General features: G+C 40.6%; 2 protein-coding genes across 2 annotated transcripts; one reads left to right on the forward strand and one right to left on the reverse strand.

Moving 5' to 3' along the window:
* Positions 1–9: 9 nt before the first annotated feature.
* ciapin1 (cytokine induced apoptosis inhibitor 1) lies at positions 10–7,380 on the forward strand. Its single transcript, XM_047596737.1, has 9 exons — positions 10–132; positions 1,804–1,966; positions 2,949–3,092; positions 3,356–3,435; positions 3,805–3,967; positions 5,155–5,231; positions 6,457–6,578; positions 6,661–6,745; positions 6,829–7,380. Exons 2-9 carry the CDS (start codon positions 1,810–1,812, stop codon positions 6,937–6,939), a joined length of 939 nt encoding a protein of 312 aa, XP_047452693.1. The 5' UTR covers positions 10–132; positions 1,804–1,809; the 3' UTR covers positions 6,940–7,380.
* A 725-nt stretch (positions 7,381–8,105) lies between these two features.
* Positions 8,106–17,093, reverse strand: prmt7 (protein arginine methyltransferase 7). Its single transcript, XM_047595283.1, has 16 exons — positions 16,890–17,093; positions 16,208–16,244; positions 15,923–16,072; positions 15,719–15,827; positions 15,404–15,516; positions 14,848–15,258; positions 14,564–14,691; positions 13,606–13,753; positions 13,432–13,515; positions 13,208–13,255; positions 12,338–12,427; positions 10,498–10,659; positions 9,253–9,327; positions 8,834–8,994; positions 8,563–8,659; positions 8,106–8,351 (listed from the first exon to the last, which is right to left on the reverse strand). The coding sequence occupies exons 1-16, from the start codon at positions 16,982–16,984 to the stop codon at positions 8,193–8,195; spliced, it is 2,067 nt and encodes a 688-aa protein (XP_047451239.1). The 5' UTR covers positions 16,985–17,093; the 3' UTR covers positions 8,106–8,192.
* Between the last annotated feature and the right edge of the window lie 531 nt (positions 17,094–17,624).

The following is a 17,624-nucleotide window of genomic DNA, read 5'->3' on the forward strand; positions in this document are numbered from 1 at the left end:
TATACATATTGCTTCGTTTTTAATGTTTTCACTCAATTCGGAGTCTCCAAAACCGTAAGGAAATTCTTAAAAAGTTTATTTTGAAAACGACTTTGCGGAATCTGACATTTCTAACTGCAATCAAGATAGTGGGTAAGTCACAGAAGTACAGTCACTTTAAATTGATTTAACTTTAAATATTTAGCCACCTTTAGCGTTTTAGAAACATGATGCCTATAGATGAGTGTATTTGTTCGCTGGTACTCGTGTTCCTGGTTTCTGTCCGTATTAACGAACCTAATAAACGACGCAACCGGCACCTGCGTCACGCTGTTTACAACAAGCTAACTGGCTAACTAGCAGCTAGCTACGGTATATTTTATCACTTTCATGTTCACATATACTGACTTAAAGAACAACAAACTAAGGTAGAATACATATACATGTTGGACAACCTTCCAGAAATGTCTACAGTTTTCGAATCACTAACATAATGGTTTGTTTTAACACGGTTATCGTGAGTTAACTGTTAGCTAAGCTGCGTTCAAGAACACGATATTGAACAAGGTCTTGTATTTTTGTTTGTTTGTTGGTCACGACTGGTTTATTAGTAACGTTATAATGCTCGTACAGTGTTAAATTAAAGTCAAACTTGTTAATAAACCACTCATTTTCTGCTGTAACTCTGAACTGGGCCTAGTTGCTTCCCAGTTGCTTTTGCAAAAATTGTCTTGAGACGTGTCCACAGCTACAGTTCCTCAAGTTCCTCTTAATATCACGTTAAATGTAAATAAAATACAAGTTTCCAACGTAAAGTTTGTAATATGCCAAAGGGCACAAGTCACTTTGACTTTTCAGAGTCATTAGGTTACAAATCATTTTACAGACAGTAGAGCAGGTGCTTCACACAGTTAATCTAATAAATTGAAATTGAAATTTTCACAGTAGAAATCTCCTTAAACTGCTTGTGTCGCCCGGCTCCATTTAAAATGTTCTGAATGAACTTGACTGCTGCAGTTACAGTTGACCTTCATCCACGCAGCCATGAACAAACCGGCAGCTACGATATTTACTTTCCTAGAACTACACTTTACAAAAGCACGGGCCTCGTTTTACCGCAGGACCTCTGGTCATTTTTAATAATAGTGCAGGTCTGTTGTCTTAATCGTAGTTTGTAAAGGTGACACCACATATTATCGCTGCTATATTTACCCAAACACAGAGGTCCTGTGTGAATGCAGTGTGACTCAGCATCTTTCATCTCGATTTGCAGATGTGTTTTATTTGTAAGACTTCAGCTTTTTTCTGTTTTATTTTGGGTAAAAAGTCAAGATACAACTATGTCGCATGAAGACACATTCACAGAAAGAAGCTCATACCTATCAGGGGAATTAAATCATGTAGTAGTTTGTAAATTCTTTACCAGAAAGTTTATATATATATGTATATTTATTATTAATACAAATCTGCAAAGGTATAAAATCTATAATATTAGCTCTGACTTCTAGTGGAGGGAAGCAGGAAGATCTGTCATAAGTGGAGATAACGTCAGTAAATTAGAGTTAAATACAGTTTGTGAACGCGCCACAGAAAAAACTCAGACGTAGGTAATTTCTAAATCACATGTTGTTCCTGCGTGAAACTAATCCCGCGTGTATAGAACTGTTGTTATATAAATACTAGTTATCTTTATGTTTATTTAGTTTGTCATTATGAGCTGTTGCTGCACCTTTAATTATCCAATAAAAGCTGTTTTTACTTCCTCTGAGAATATCGTGTATGTATTTCCGAAGTCTTAAATCTTTCTCGTTTCTTTCTCCTCAGGAAGTCATGGCAGACCTCGGCATCAGAGCGGGAGAGAAGGTTCTGTTAGTCTGGAATCAGCCTTCAGCTCCAGAAGCTCTCAAACAATATGCGGAGGAACTGGGAGCTGCAGCCGGCGCCGACGGCAAAGTGGCTTTGGAGAATATGGAGAGATTGTCGATGTGTGAGTAACGTTTCTCCCAGGAACAAATTATTAACCCTTTATCATTTCTCTGGGTGGTTCTTTTTGAACCAATCAGAGTCTGGAGCTGTGTTTCAGTAAATGCTGCATGATGCAATGTGTCATTTTCTTTTGGCTTCATTGATTTTTTTCAAACAAAATAATCAGGTGAACACAACAACTTGATAACTTTTAACTGTTCCAACTTTGATTCCTCCAGAACTAAACCACTTAGAGAGATTCTGACTTTTGTGACAGAAACTTTAGAGTCTTGTCTTTAAAAAGAGACCGAGACCATGAATGAATCCAACATGTTCATCTACAGCGTCAGTTACTCTGGGTTTGTCCCAGACATCTACACATCTTTTTACAAGAAGTCTGGAATAATAAGAGATTAAAATACCAAAATTGAAATAGAAATGCAGTGATTTGTTTTGTAAAAGAAAAAGAAAGGAATTTTATTTTTCTGCTAAAAATCGAGAGAGTTGTTAACGGTTGAATAGAAGTTAATTTGGTGGTTTTAATGTTTTAAATGCTCATTTGAAATGAACCCAGTTTGTATTTTCATGTTTGAATGAGTTCTACTTGTGCATCTTTCTGAACTTATTCATCTGCTGTTCATGTTTGTCCTCGACTAATTTAGAATAACAGCCGTTAGTTTTAATGGAAACGTGCAGCTCATGTCTATGTTATGTTTGCACATCGATGCTTTGACCCTTTTTCCATCAGTGTCTCTGCTTCCAAGTTTGTTGAAGAAATAACATAAAGCTGCGTTTGTTCGCTCTCATGTTGATTATAACCTGAAAAAGATCCAATTTAAAAACAGTTGGACAGAAACTATTCGATTAATTCATCTTTTCACAACCTAAACTTTAATAGAAGGTGTGTAATCATTTTAATAGGTGTCTGAGACTCAGATGTCCAGTGACTATTATCACTAGTCAGACAGTGAGTCTTACGTCCTCCTCTCCTGTCGTGTCCTCAGCGTCTCACCCTGCGTCCTCCTTTGACTGGGTCCTGTCCTGTGTCCTGAGCGACAGCTCGTCCGTCCACAGTCCTGAGAGTCTGGCAGAGATGCTCCGAGTCCTGAAACCCGGCGGGAAGCTGCTCCTGGACGAACCAGTTACAGGTGAGAGGAAGGAAACACTATTATTCTGTGAGTTCTGTACCAGATATATTTCAAAGCATTTGACAGTAAAAAGATATAAAAGCCACTGTTCAGAGGGAACATGACGTCAGACTAACACTTTTATAATTTATTTAAATGCAGTTACAACCAGGAAGAAACGTCTCTGAGCCTCTTGAACCTGCTGCAGGAAACTAAAACCAGTTTGATTTGTGGTTCTGTTGGAGTTTGACTCGTGTCTTTGTGCGTTTGTGTGTTTGTTGCAGCGGCAGAAGCACAAAGTGTGAGGACGGTGGAGAAGCTGATGTCGACTCTGAAGTTGTCTGGTTTCATGTCAGTCACAGAGGTGAGATGTTTTATTTACTGTACGTCTGTTTGTTTTTCACTTCTACCTCATTCTTATTTTATTATTTTATTCTAATGTCTGTGTCTTGTTCATAAATTTTCTTATCTCATCTTGTGACTCGAATCATTTCCCTGCTCGGATCAAAAAACATGCTGAAACATTTAAACCTGTTCTACTCTGGTCTCTTCTGTCCACTAAACATTTTAAGTCGACTTCTGTTTAGTTGTTTTGTTGCTGCTTAATGTTTTGTGTGGATTGAACCAGAGGAAGGTTTGATCTGTTCTCCAGTGTTTTTGTCTAAACTCTGTCGTTCTAGTTCGTCCTCTGGTTAAAGTCCTCTGTCTCTGTCTCTGTCTCCTCTTCTTTCAGGTCAGTAAAGCAGAACTCGGCTCCGAGGCTTTGACCTCCCTCAGGTCGGCCACCGGTTACCATGGAAACACTCTGACCCGAGTCCGAGTCTCCGCCTCCAAACCCGACTATGAGCTGGGCTCATCCGCACAGATCAAACTCTCGTTCGGGAAGAAGAAGCCAGGTGAGTCTCATGTCTTTTCTTTTTTCATCTTCTAGGAGGTTGTTCTGCTTCTTGTTGTTTTCGGTTTGTTTGTGATGTTATAATCTACACATCACAACTGTTTATAATGATCTCATGACCAAAACATCCAAGTTCTAGTTACTTAGTGAATATACTCACGATCCAAAGTGATGGAAATTGGACCAAAGAAGAACTAGAAGAAGAAGAAGAAGAAGAAGAACTAGAACAAGAAGAAGAAGAACTAGAACAAAATGAAGAAGAAGAAGAACTAGAACAAAAAGAAGAAGAACTAGAACAAGAAGAACTAGAACTAGAACAAGAAGAACTAGAACTAGAACAAGAAGAACTAGAACAAGAAGAAGAAGAACTAGAACAAGAAGAAGAAGAACTAGAACAAAAAGAAGAACTAGAAGAACAAGAAGAAGAACTAGAACAAGAAGAACAAGAACTAGAAGAACAAGAAGAAGAACTAGAACAAGAAGAAGAACTAGAACAAGAAGAAGAACTAGAAGAAGAAGAACTAGAACAAAAAGAAGAAGAACTAGAACAAAAAGAAGAAGAAGAACTAGAACAAGAAGAAGAAGAACAAGAAGAAGAAGAACTAGAAGAACTAGAAGAACTAGAACTAGAAGAAGAAGAACTAGAACTAGAAGAAGAAGAACTAGAACAAGAAGAAGAAGAACTAGAACAAGAAGAAGAACTAGAACAAGAAGAAGTAGAAGAAGAAGAACTAGAACTAGAAGAAGAAGAAGAAGAAGAACTAGAAAAAGAAGAACTAGAAGAAGAAGAACTAGAACACGAAGAAGAAGAACTAGAACAAGAAGAAGAACTAGAACTAGAACAAGAAGAACTAGAAGAAGAAGAAGAACTAGAACACGAAGAAGAAGAACTAGAACAAGAAGAAGAAGAAGAAGTAGAAGAAGAGATACTAGAAAAAGAAGAGGAGGAACTCAAGATAGAAGAACTACAGCTATGAAAACAAGAGGAAATAGAATAATAAGTAGCGTAAGAAGAGGAGATAGAAAAGAGGAGGAACTGAACTAGAAGAATAAGAACCAGGAGACGTCCTAGTGCTAAATAACAAATACAATAGATACTTTATTGATTTGAGTCTGAAACCAGACAGACTTAACTTCTCGTCTTCTCGTTTTGAAGCTGATATTTGTAGATTTGTTTTTTGTCTCCAGCAGAGAAACCAGCTCTGGATCCCAACACGGTGAAAATGTGGACGCTGTCGGCCGTCGACATGAACGACGACGACGTGGTGAGTTACTCACGTTTATTAGGTGAAAGTATTATTATGGATTAAAGTACAGCAGCTTTAGAACCGTGATGAGAGAGAAACAAGTTTAAAAGTGAGAACAAATATACGACCGTATGGACATGGAACAAGAATCTGGATATAATCTGATCTAGAGCTGGATATAAATAGTAGTAATAATAATAATAATAATAATAATAATAATCTAGAGCTGGATATAATAATAATAATAATAATCATAATAATAATAATAAATAATAATCTAGAGCTGGATATATTAATAATAATAATAATAATAATAATAATAATAATAAATAATAATCTAGAGCTGGATATATTAATAATAATAATAATAATAATAATAATAAAAAATAATAATCTAGAGCTGGATATATTAATAATAATAAAATAATAATCTAGAGCTGGATATATTAATAATAATAATAATAATAATAATAATAATAAAAATAATAATCTAGAGCTGGATATAAAATAATAATAATCTAGAGCTGGATATAAAATAATAATAATAAAAATAATAATAATCTAGAGCTGGATATAAAATAATAATAATAAAAATAATCTAGAGCTGGATATAACAATAACAATAACAATAATAATAACAATCTAGAGCTGGATATAAAATAATAATAATAATAATAATAATAATCTAGAGCTGGATATAAATAATAATAAAAATAATAATCTAGAGCTGGATATAAAATAATAATAATAATAATAATAATCTAGAGCTGGATATATTAATAATAATAATAATAATAATCTAGAGCTGGATATATAATAATAATAATAATAATAATAATAATCTAGATCTAGATATAAATAATAATAATAATAATCTAGATCTGGATATATAATAATAATAATAATCTAGATCTAGATATAAATAATAATAATAATAATAATATAGATCTGGATATATAATAATAATAATAATAATAATAATATAGATCTGGATATATAATAATAATAATAATCTAGAGCTGGATATAAATAATAATAATAATAATCTAGATCTGGATATATAATAATAATAATAATCTAGATCTAGATATAAATAATAATAATAATAATAATAATAATCTAGAGCTGGATATATAATAATAATAATAATAATAATAATAATAATAATAATAATAATCTAGATATAAATAATAATAATAATTAATAATAATCCAGATCTGGATATCTAATCGTTTCTCTGCAGGATCTCTTGGACTCGGACGCCCTCCTGGATGAAGAGGACCTGAAGAAACCGGATCCAGCGTCTCTCAAAGCTCCCACCTGTGGAGAAGGAGCCGGCAAGAAGAAGAAGGCCTGTAAGAACTGGTGAGGTTCCTGCAGAGCGTCGATAAACGTGGAGCTGTGAGTTTAAAGCAGAGACTGATCTGTCCTGTGTTGGTTGGTGCAGCACATGTGGTTTGGCCGAGGAGCTGGAGCAGGAGAGCGAAGGCAAACAGCAGCAGAAGAACCTCCCTAAGTCGGCCTGTGGAAGCGTGAGTGAACTTTTATTTTTACCTGCTTTTACCTGTTTTACCGTGAGGAGACTCTGACTCCGTCTCGTCCTGTTTGTGGACAGTGTTACCTCGGCGACGCGTTCCGATGCGCCAGCTGCCCGTACCTGGGGATGCCGGCGTTTAAACCGGGCGAGAAGATCGTCCTGGACAACACGACTCTGACGGACGCCTGAAACCTTCCCTTCCTTCCTTACTCCCTTCCTTCCTTCTTCCCTCGGACCGGACGCTTTGTTTCCTCATTCACCAGCGAGATGAGTCCCGCCTCTTAATTCAAGAGTTTGTATAAATTATAACGCGGCCATGTGATATATCACATTCCTGACGCAGGAAACGCAGCGATGGACGTGATCTATGTGCAGCTGCTTCTCTGAACGGTCACGTTTAAATGTCAGAATATTTAATGACCAGAAACGTCACATGACCACGTTTACCTGGATGAGACGCATTCGTTTAAATTCCATTTACTGACATAGTTCCAGTATAAAGTCTGAACAGTGGTCATCAAGTTAGAGACACAGAACAAAACATTTAAACTGATGAAGTTTATTTATGTGTACAGAGGAAAAATGTGTCTGTTTTCTTTTATTACAATAAACTAAACACAAACAATTAAAGGGAAATCTGGTTTATTTCACACAGTCTGACATTTACATGGAGCCACAACTAGAGACCTGGTCTCAGTCTGAGTGTAAATCAGCAGCAGCGCCACCATGTGGTCAGAGTATTGTATCAGTCACTACCTACCACTGGACCAGAACCAGAACCAGAACCAGGACGGTTTATTTTAGAGACAAAGACTCAGACTAGAACTGAACCCTGGTTTGACTTTGTCTCTAAAATAAATTAGATCTTTTCCATCTTGTTCCTAAATTTGTATCATGTCTCCAAGTCAACAAGCAAACTCGTTCATTTTCTTTATCGGAGTCGAGAAAAAATATTTAAAATCGTCTACGTTTATTTTCTGTTTCTAAAAATAAAAATTGTTAAAAGACAGAAACAAAAAACATTTTTTCATATTTGTGTGACTGGAAATCTAACAATTTTATTTGTTTTTAGAAACAGAAAATGAAAATCGACCAATTTTTTTTAAAGTTTTATTTATTCTTTCTAGACCCTAATAAAGAAAAAAATCCTTCAATTTCAATTTTAATCTTTGAATTTTAAACTGAAAATCATTTCAAACTATTTTTATTTTTTTAGGTAGAGATCCATCAGATACAGCAGCTGATTCATTATTCTACTGACCACATGGTGGCGCTGCAGCTCATTTACACTGAGACCAGATCAGCTAAATAAACTTCATGTAAAACTTAAACACTTCAGTAAAAACATTTGACTAGAATCGAACTCTTGGTTTGGTTTTGAATCGTTCTCCGTCTCACGTGAAACGTTCAGTCAGAATAAAGTAACGTGTCCTGAGCTCAGGTCACTGAGACGTGACGCTGAAGTCCATCTTAATGTCTCCTGAACTGGGCTCAAAGGTGAAGCTGTAGGACACGGCGGCTCTTCCGTCCCCTGAACTGTCCCACGGCGAGCGCAGGAAGTAGACGCCCTGTTTCCTGTGTCTCGTCCAATCACAGTCGCCCTGAACGACCACGGAGACAGAAACAAACCTGAATAAACGCTTAGTCCTGCTTTAAGAAGAGTTTCAGGCCTGAACACAGAACTTCACAGGAAATAAATAACTAAATAATAAATTGATGAACTAAAACGTTTTACATCTGGTTCTTTTCTTTGATTATTAGACTCAGACAGACGCTGTGATAGAAACTAAATAATAATAAAAGTGTAAATACCTGCTCAGTGATTGGTCCCGTTAAACCGGCGCTGACGGTGACGTCCTCGGTCAGCTGGTACTCCATCCACAACGCGACGCCATGGCAACGGCCGACCCTGAAACAGACGTTTATCGTAAGTGAACCAGTAACAGAATAATAATTTATAAGTAACTCCAGATTTGTTTCAGTGCAGAGAAGAATAAATAAATCAGACGAATGTTGACATTTAATGAACTGGACGTGGTGGGAGGTTTGTGGCGTCTCCGTGGTGACGTGAAGGAGGCGGTACCTGGTGAGGGGCAGGGATCCCTGGCTGCTGATTGGCTGTTCGGGGACGCACTGCGTGAAGTCGAAGGTCATGACGGCGCAGGACTCGGTCAGCGCTCGACACGGATACTCCCACAGAGGATGAGGCTCGGCCTCACGGGATTCCCTGAAATCCAGAGAGCGCTGGAGGAACAGGGACGGAAATATTTAACTAAAATATTTATTAAAAAACACGAGATCTGATTCTGTAAAGTCAGAGAAACACGACGGCTCATTTATAGAAAGGAGCTGCAGCTCCTCACGTAACAGATCCTCACTGATTTAAATTATATTTTTAACTTTCTGAATCTTTTCTTTGTTTAATATTAAATATTATATAGATTATTAAAGTTCAGATTTTAAACAGAGACTTATTTAAATGTCACACTTTTTTATTTGTACCTGGACCATTTCATCCATGGGCGTCACGTCGAAGCCTTCACACGTTCCACACGGCGCTCGTATCCTCCATAAATCCTGACACACACAGGAAACAACACATTTAGATTCAAATTAAATGGAACAGGAATAAAGTCAAGTCTCTTCATTTATAAAACACATTTAATCCTCAGGAAACTTTAGGGACGCAGCTAATTTCCTTTCAGGGATGAATAATAAATAATTTATGTATTATTTTTGTGCATTTGGGTGTTAGAACATATGGTACAATTTTAAAATAAAGTCTCTACACAAATTTTGAAAAAAAAAGTAATTCCAATACATGAACAAAACACTGAAAATTCTTCCTCAGACGTGGTAAAATCGCACTATTAACTATTTTACTATTAATCCGTTAAGTTTTATTGGACAGATTTTGGACACGGACGTTTTTATCCACTAAGGTCACAAGAGTTCGGTAAATTAAAAGGATTAAAAAGGGTTAAAACAACAGAAAATTAAACCAAAGAACCACTCAAGTAAAACAATAACAATGAAACACCAATAAAATATTAAAATATTAGGATAAAATAGAATAAAACCACAGTAACAAAACATTTTAAAAAACTATGATGCAGGTCCTGATTTCAGCGAATTTACCAAATTAAATCCGAGACTTTAACAGTTTTTAAACAACACAGAATAAAGTGTAAGTCACTGTTAATATTTCTAATAATATAAATAAATTAACACCATAAAAATGTGGATTTATTTTGATGAACATGCAAAAAGTCAACACGCTCAACCATTTATTATATATTATTATATTATAGATGATTATAGTATAGATTATTATAGTATAATATTATCATAGTATAATATTATAGATTATTATATTACAGAATTATTATAGAATTATTATAGTATAATATTATTATAGATTATTATAGCTTATTATAGTATAATATTATTATAGATAATTATATTATATATTATTATATTATAGATGATTATATTATAATATTATTATAGATTTTATTGCGGTGCCATAGTCGCTCTTCGTTCTATTCTCTAAACCAACAGACTGAAGAACAGTTTCCATCAGTAAATGATGAATCTGTATCGTTCCTCTTATAAACCTCTATATTTCTGCTTCATGCTCTGACTGTTCGTCTGGTTAAATGATGAACTAAACATCGCTGCTCTGAACCTGCACATAATGACGATAAAGTTGAATCTAATCAGGAGCAGAAATGAAAACTATTCCACCTGGAACTCCACCGCCACCATGTGGAGGGAGGCGGAGCGCGGCAGGATGGAGGCGCCGGGCCGGAGGAGTCCAGCCAGCGCCGTTCGACAGTACCAGAAGAAGAGGGAGTGCCAGGGGAGGAGGCTGGTGCTGAAGTAGGGCTCCCCCATCAGGACGGAGACCTGGGAGACGGAGGAGGACGAGAAGACGGGAGTCAGAGACAACACATCAGACAGAACCTGTGTCCTCCAAGATAACGGGAGGATAGAGCTACTGTTAGCCTGGAGGCTAGGAAGAGCTACTGTTAGCCTGGAGGCTAGGAAGAGCCACTGTTAGCAAGGAGGCTAGGAAGAACTACAGTTAGCTTAAAGGCTAGGAAGAACTACAATTAGCTTAAAGGCTAGGAGGAACTACAATTAGCTTAAAGGCTAGGAGGAACTACAATTAGCTTAAAGGCTAGGAGGAACTACAATTAGCTAGAAGGCTAGGAAGAACTACAATTAGCTTAAAGGCTAGGAAGAGCTACTGTTAGCCTGGAGACTAGGAAGAGCCACTGTTAGCAAGGAGGCTAGGAAGAACTACAGTTAGCTTAAAGGCTAGGAAGAACTACAATTAGCTTAAAGGCTAGGAGGAACTACAATTAGCTTAAAGGCTAGGAGGAACTACAATTAGCTTAAAGGCTAGGAGGAACTACAATTAGCTAGAAGGCTAGGAAGAACTACAATTAGCTTAAAGGCTAGGAAGAGCTACTGTTAGCCTGGAAACTAGGAAGGGCTACTGTTAGCCTGGAGACTAGGAAGAGCTACTGTTAGCAAGGAGGCTAGGAAGAGCTACTGTTAGCAAGGAGGCTAGGAAGAGCTACTGTTAGCCTGGAGGCTAGGAAGAGCTACTGGTAGCAAGGAGGCTAGGAAGAGCTACTGTTAGCAAGGAGGCTAGGAAGAGCTACTGTTAGTCTGGAGGCTAGGAAGAGCTACTGGTAGCAAGGAGGCTAGGAAGAGCTACTGTTAGCCTGGAGGCTAGGAAGAGCCACTGTTAGCAAGGAGGCTAGGAAGAACTACAATTAGCTTAAAGGCTAGGAAGAACTACAATTAGCTTAAAGGCTAGGAGGAACTACAATTAGCTTAAAGGCTAGGAGGAACTACAATTAGCTAGAAGGCTAGGAAGAACTACAATTAGCTTAAAGGCTAGGAAGAGCTACTGTTAGCCTGGAGACTAGGAAGGGCTACTGTTAGCCTGGAGACTAGGAAGAGCTACTGTTAGCAAGGAGGCTAGGAAGAGCTACTGTTAGCAAGGAGGCTAGGAAGAGCTACTGTTAGCCTGGAGGCTAGGAAGAGCTACTGGTAGCAAGGAGGCTAGGAAGAGCTACTGTTAGCAAGGAGGCTAGGAAGAGCTACTGTTAGTCTGGAGGCTAGGAAGAGCTACTGGTAGCAAGGAGGCTAGGAAGAGCTACTGGTAGCAAGGAGGCTAGGAAGAGCTACTGTTAGCCTGAAGGCTAGGAAGAGCTAATGTTAGCAAGGAGGCTAGGAAGAGCTACTGTTAGCTAGAAGATTTGGAAGAGCCACAGTTAGTGTGGAGGCTAGGAAGAGCTACTGTTAGCTTAAAGGCTAGGAAGAACTACAATTAGCTTAAAGGCTAGGAAGAACTACAATTAGCTGGAAGGCTAGGAAGAACTACAATTAGCTAGAAGGCTAGGAAGAGCTACTGTTAGCCTGGAGGCTAGGAAGCGCTCCTATAGATGATCATGTTGTTGTTGAAATATTTGTGGATATTTTGTTTTGTTGTTGTTGTTTTTTCCACCACTTCCTGTTTGTTTCGATCGACCAATCAGAGACGTCCTCATCTCTCTCTGTTTAACTCTACCTGTTCTCCTCCGAGGTCACTGATGCTCAGCTGTTCAGCTCTGACCTCCAGCAGCTCAACGCCTCCTTTCAGGGAGTTTCCCTCCAGAACCTGCAGAGAAACTCAGGGTCAGTGTTTCCACAGGAGCAGGAGGAGGAGAAGGAGGAGGAGGAGGAAGAGGAGGAGGAGGAGGAGCATGAGGAGGAGAGGAGGACAGGAGGAGAGCGGAGAGAGCAGAGGAGGAGGAGGAGAAGAGGAGGGAGAGGAGGAGCAGGAGGAGGGAGGAGGAGGAGGAGGAGGAGGAGGAGGAGGAGAGGAGCAGGAGGAGGAGCAGGAGGAGAGGAGGAAGGAGAGGAGGAGCAGGAGGAGCAGGGGAGGAGAGAGAGAGAGGAGGAGGAGAGAGAGAGAGGAGGAGGAGGAGGAGAGAGGAGGAGGAGGAGGAGGAGGAGGAAGAGAGGGAGAGAGGAGGAGAGAGAGGAGGAGGGAGGAGGAGGAGGAGCAGAGGAGGGAGAGGACAGAGGAGGAGGAGGAGAAGGAGAGGAGGGAGGGAGGAGGAGAGGAGGAGGAGAGGAGGAGCGAGGAGAGGAGGAAGAGGAGCAGGAAGGAGGAGGAGGAGGAGGAGCAAGGAGGAGGATGAGGAGAAGCGAGGAGGGAGCAGGAGCGAGACTGAGAGAGCAGGAAGAGAGAGGAGGACAGGAGAAGGAGAGAGGAGGAGCGAGAAGAGGCAGAGGGACAGAGGAAGGAGGAGGAGGAGGAAGAGGAGCAGGAGGAGGAGGAGGAGGAGGAGGAGGAAGACGAGGAGGAGGAGGAGGAAGAGGAGCAGTAGGAGCAGGAGGAGGAGCCACAGCCTCCAGGTCTGTAGGAATCTCCCATGATCCGATTAAACGTTACCTGCTCGATGACCTGCTTTGACATCCTGGAGTTTTCCAGAGCAAACACCTGAGACAGAGACAGAGACAGAGTCAGAGACAGAGACAGAGACAGAGTCAGAGACAGAGATAGAGACAGAGACAGAGACAGAGTCAGAGACAGAGACAAGTCTTAGCTCTAAGAATCTCTGGTGACACGTTTAGCATCAGGCTGAATCGATGAAGAGGATGAAGATGATGAAGAACCTTCTTGGCTCCGAGCATGTGAGCGAAGACAGGAAGGAGACTCCCATCACTGACGCTGAGACAGACGCTGTCCTCCCTGAGAACCTGAGACAGACAGAGACAGACAGACAGCGGTCAGAAATACGAGTCGCACTCAAACGCACCTCAAACTGATGAAGATGAAGACGAACTCACGCTGCGAAGAGCGGAGACGAAGCTCCTCGTCCTCCTCCGGTCGTTGAGTTCCCCGAAGCGAGGACGATTCCAAACGAGGTGAGCGAGACAAGAGCAGGATGGACGAGAGGACAGAGACGGCGGAGAAGATGGAGAAGAGTCCTGGAGCCTGGAGACGGAGACAGAGACAGAGACAGAGACAGAGACAGAGACACGTCACCAACCAGGACCAACAACTCTCGTCCTTCTTTTCTTCTCCTCCTTCATCTTTTCCACTTTACACACCAACAAACACATAAACTGACTCCAGAATATAATCTGAGTTAACGAGGGGGGAGGGGCATAGACTAACGAGGGGGGAGAGGGTGTAGACTAACGAGGATGGGGGGGAGGATGTAGACCTACGAGGGGGGGGGGATGTAGACTAACGAGGATGGGGGGGAGGATGTAGACTAACGAGGATGGGGGGGAGGATGTAGACTTACGAAGGGGGGGGAGGATGTAGACTAACGAGGATGGGGGGAGGATGTAGACTAACGAGGATGGGGGGGAGGATGTAGACTAATGAAGGGGGGGGAGGATGTAGACTAACGAGGGGGGGGGATGAAGACTAACGAGGGGGGGAGGATGTAAACTAACGAGGGGGGGAGGGTGTAGACTAACGAGGGGAGGGGATGTAGACTAACGAGGGGGAGAGGACGTAGACTAACGAGGGGGGGAGGACGTAGACTAACGAGGGGGGAGAGGACGTAGACTTACAAAGGGGGGGAGGATGTAGACTAACGAGGATGGGGGGAGGATGTAGACTAACGAGGGGGGGCGAGGATGTAGACTAACGAGGATGGGGGGGAGAGGACGTAGTCTAACGAGGGGGGACGACGTAGACTAACGAGGGGGGAGAGGACATAGACTAACGAGGGGGGGAGGACGTAGACTAATGAAGGGGGGGGCATAGACTAACGAGGGGGGGGGGACGTACCGTTGAGTCTGGAGGTTGAACCACAGACTGTAGTCGTCATGACAACCTGTCAGAACGAGCTCGTCTCCTTCGGTCACTTCAACCTCAGCAGGTAGAAAATAGACGCTCTGCATCCAGTGATCCCTCCACTGCAACAGCAGCAATTAACCAGGAATAATTAATAATTAATAGTGTTTCCATGGTAACAGATCAGGTAAACGTCGTCACTTTCTGGTTTCAGTCTCTTTAATGTTTTTTTAAATAAATCAAATAAAGTTTATAACAACACGAGTTCAGTGACTCACCGGCGCCCCCTGTGGCTGGGGGTAGGTCCAGCTGGGGGCCATGGAGCACACGATGGTCCCACCGGGGTCCATGTCCAGGTCCCACCAGGACAGGACCACCTGGGCCCGCCCGCTGGCCCGGGCGGCGAAGCGGGCGGAGCTGGAGGCGAAGGCGCTGCTGACGGGTCGACTGAAGTCCACCTGGAACACGGTGCAGAGGGGTCCCAGGGGCGCGAAGCCGCCCGGGGGCACCTGGCTCAGCTGGACGTCGCAGACCGAGTGGGCGCCGGCGCAGCGTCCCAGGGCCGGGGGGGGCGCCAGCCGGGCCCCGCCCACCTCCACCGGCTGCAGCTGAGCCCAGCTCCACAACAGCTCCGACTCCACCAGCTGAGCGTAGACGGTGGCTCGGTGGGGGACGGCCTCGCAGGCGTCCTGCACACAGAGACACGTCTCAGTCTTATGTTTTCTGTTCTGTTTTTATCTGAACATTTAGATTTCGTGATGTTTTTTTTTCTCTCTCATTGAAACCAAACTCTGAACAGAAACTAGTGGGATCGGTGTCCCCCCCCGTCCAGACCTGGACCAGGTTCTGGTGCGCGTGCTCGTAGCTGGGCAGAGCTCCTTCCCCGATCAGCTCCGTGTCGAACAGCTCCGTGATCAGGACGTTGGCCTTCACCTGCATGTCCCCGTCTGTCCAGAGAGAGGACGACAAAGACAGAAGCAGCGTTTTTCATCTCTTGATCGATTATTGTTATAGTTTATTCTCGGCTCAAAGTCCTGGAGTCAGTGAGATACTTGTAAATTAGATGGTTTTAAAGTTATTAACGTCTCCTGTCAGTGGTCATAATGTTGTGGCTGATATTTATCTAGTTTTCTCCTTGTTCTCTCTGACCTGGTCCGACCGTCACGTCTGTGGAGTGTTTGTTGATGATCTTGATTTTGTCTGAGAAGCCGTTTTTCTCCACGATGCATCGAGCAGCTTCAGCCATCGGCTTAAAAACCTGCAGGAAAAATAAAATGAATTCCGATAAAAGTGATTTTAAATGTTTATCTGAACCAAAACCAAACTGTGCAGGACTCGTGTAAAGGTCCGGACCTCCACAGCGTAGCAGAAGTCGGCTCCGGCCGTGACGGCCATCATGGACAGGAGGCCCGTCCCCGTCCCGATGTCCAGGACGACGACGTCTTCGCCTCGAGCTTTGACTCTGGACACAGCCGCACGGATTCCCTGGAAGTACTTCTCATTCTGGAAGGTTTGAGTTTACTTTACTTTAACTGAGCAGGTTTGTTGTAGCTTAAATGTTCTTGTAACGGTCAGAATTTCATTCATTTATTCATCAATATTTTTTCTGACAGTAAACAAAGAAAAGCTGAAACAAACCCTGTCGTGATCGTGCAGCATGTCGGCGTAACACGACCTGAAAGACAAACACACAATTAATCCACGTTTTTGACACAAATGTTGAAGGATTAATAATTATTCCTGTAATAAATATCTAGTCAGGATGTAGCACTGAGAATAAAACTCAAACTCCATATAAAACAAGTCAATAACCACAATAATGTGGGTAAACTTTGAAAAATAGAGAAGCTCATTTATACAAGTTAAGGAAAAAGAAACTGTGATAAAAACACTTTTATAACCTTTTATATTTAAATATATACTATGTTAAAACATCAATTTTGACTGAACAAATCTCAAAACTTTAACGCAATGAGTCAAACTTTTGACGTTTTAGCTCATAATATATTTGTTTTAGACTCATATTGACACAGGAAGTCTATATTCAGAGAATTTGTTCAGTATTTTCAACTTTTTCTTTCATATTTTAAGCAACAAAATCTTAGTTGTGACCATTTCTCATTTATCTCTAACACATAACAGCGCAACCTTTTATTTATTTTAAATAAAAATCCATTAGAAAACTGTAATGTGTTTAATGAGCGCAGCTCTTATTTTTATTTGATAGTTTATTAATTGTTTAATAACTTTTAAATGTGACATCTCGCTGGAGCTTGTGTGATGCTAGCTGGATGCTAGCTGGATGCTAGCCGGATGCTACCTGGCTATCTCCTGGTGGTAGTCGTACTCTTCGCTCTCCTCCACCCAGTCCAGGGCCCCGGTGGTCGGGTTCGCTCTCCCGCAGAACGTCTTCATCTCCCGGTTCAATAAAAGAACGTTTCACAGAGAAGAAAAATCCGTAAAATCCACAAATAAACAGGAGTTACAGAAGCAGCGTTGGACCGACGGAGGCCGCCATCTTGTCGACTACGTCACCAACCTCTGAGTCACGTGATCCAGGTCTTTATTTAAAAGATAAATAAATAGATAAATAAATATGGGCTTGTTCACAATAAAATACATTTTAAAAGGGTAAATAAATTTAAAATAGTTAATGTATATTTTCTATTTATTAAAAACAAATATAAGTTTTATTGTGATTGTATTAAAATTATAAGGTAAATATTAATATTATTAAAATCGTATTGATATCGTTAGCTCAATATCATAATTGCCTAATTAATTTTTTACTTAATATATGATAATTAATAATTTCCCTGGATAAAGAACTCAAAAATTTTACAGAACACGAAATGAAGAAAAAGTAATTATAATAGTTTTTTTAATAATAATTTTAAAGTATTAAAAAAGTATTTAAAAAATATATTAAACACAAAAAAATAAATATAAGACCCGGAATTAAATTGAACATTAAATTATTTTTTTAAATATTGAATATATTAAAAATGTTTAAAAGGACATGAAATAAAATAATTAAGCAAATTCAAAATAATTA

This window comes from Mugil cephalus, chromosome 10, assembly GCF_022458985.1.
Source record: "Mugil cephalus isolate CIBA_MC_2020 chromosome 10, CIBA_Mcephalus_1.1, whole genome shotgun sequence".
Lineage (NCBI taxonomy): Eukaryota > Metazoa > Chordata > Actinopteri > Mugiliformes > Mugilidae > Mugil > Mugil cephalus.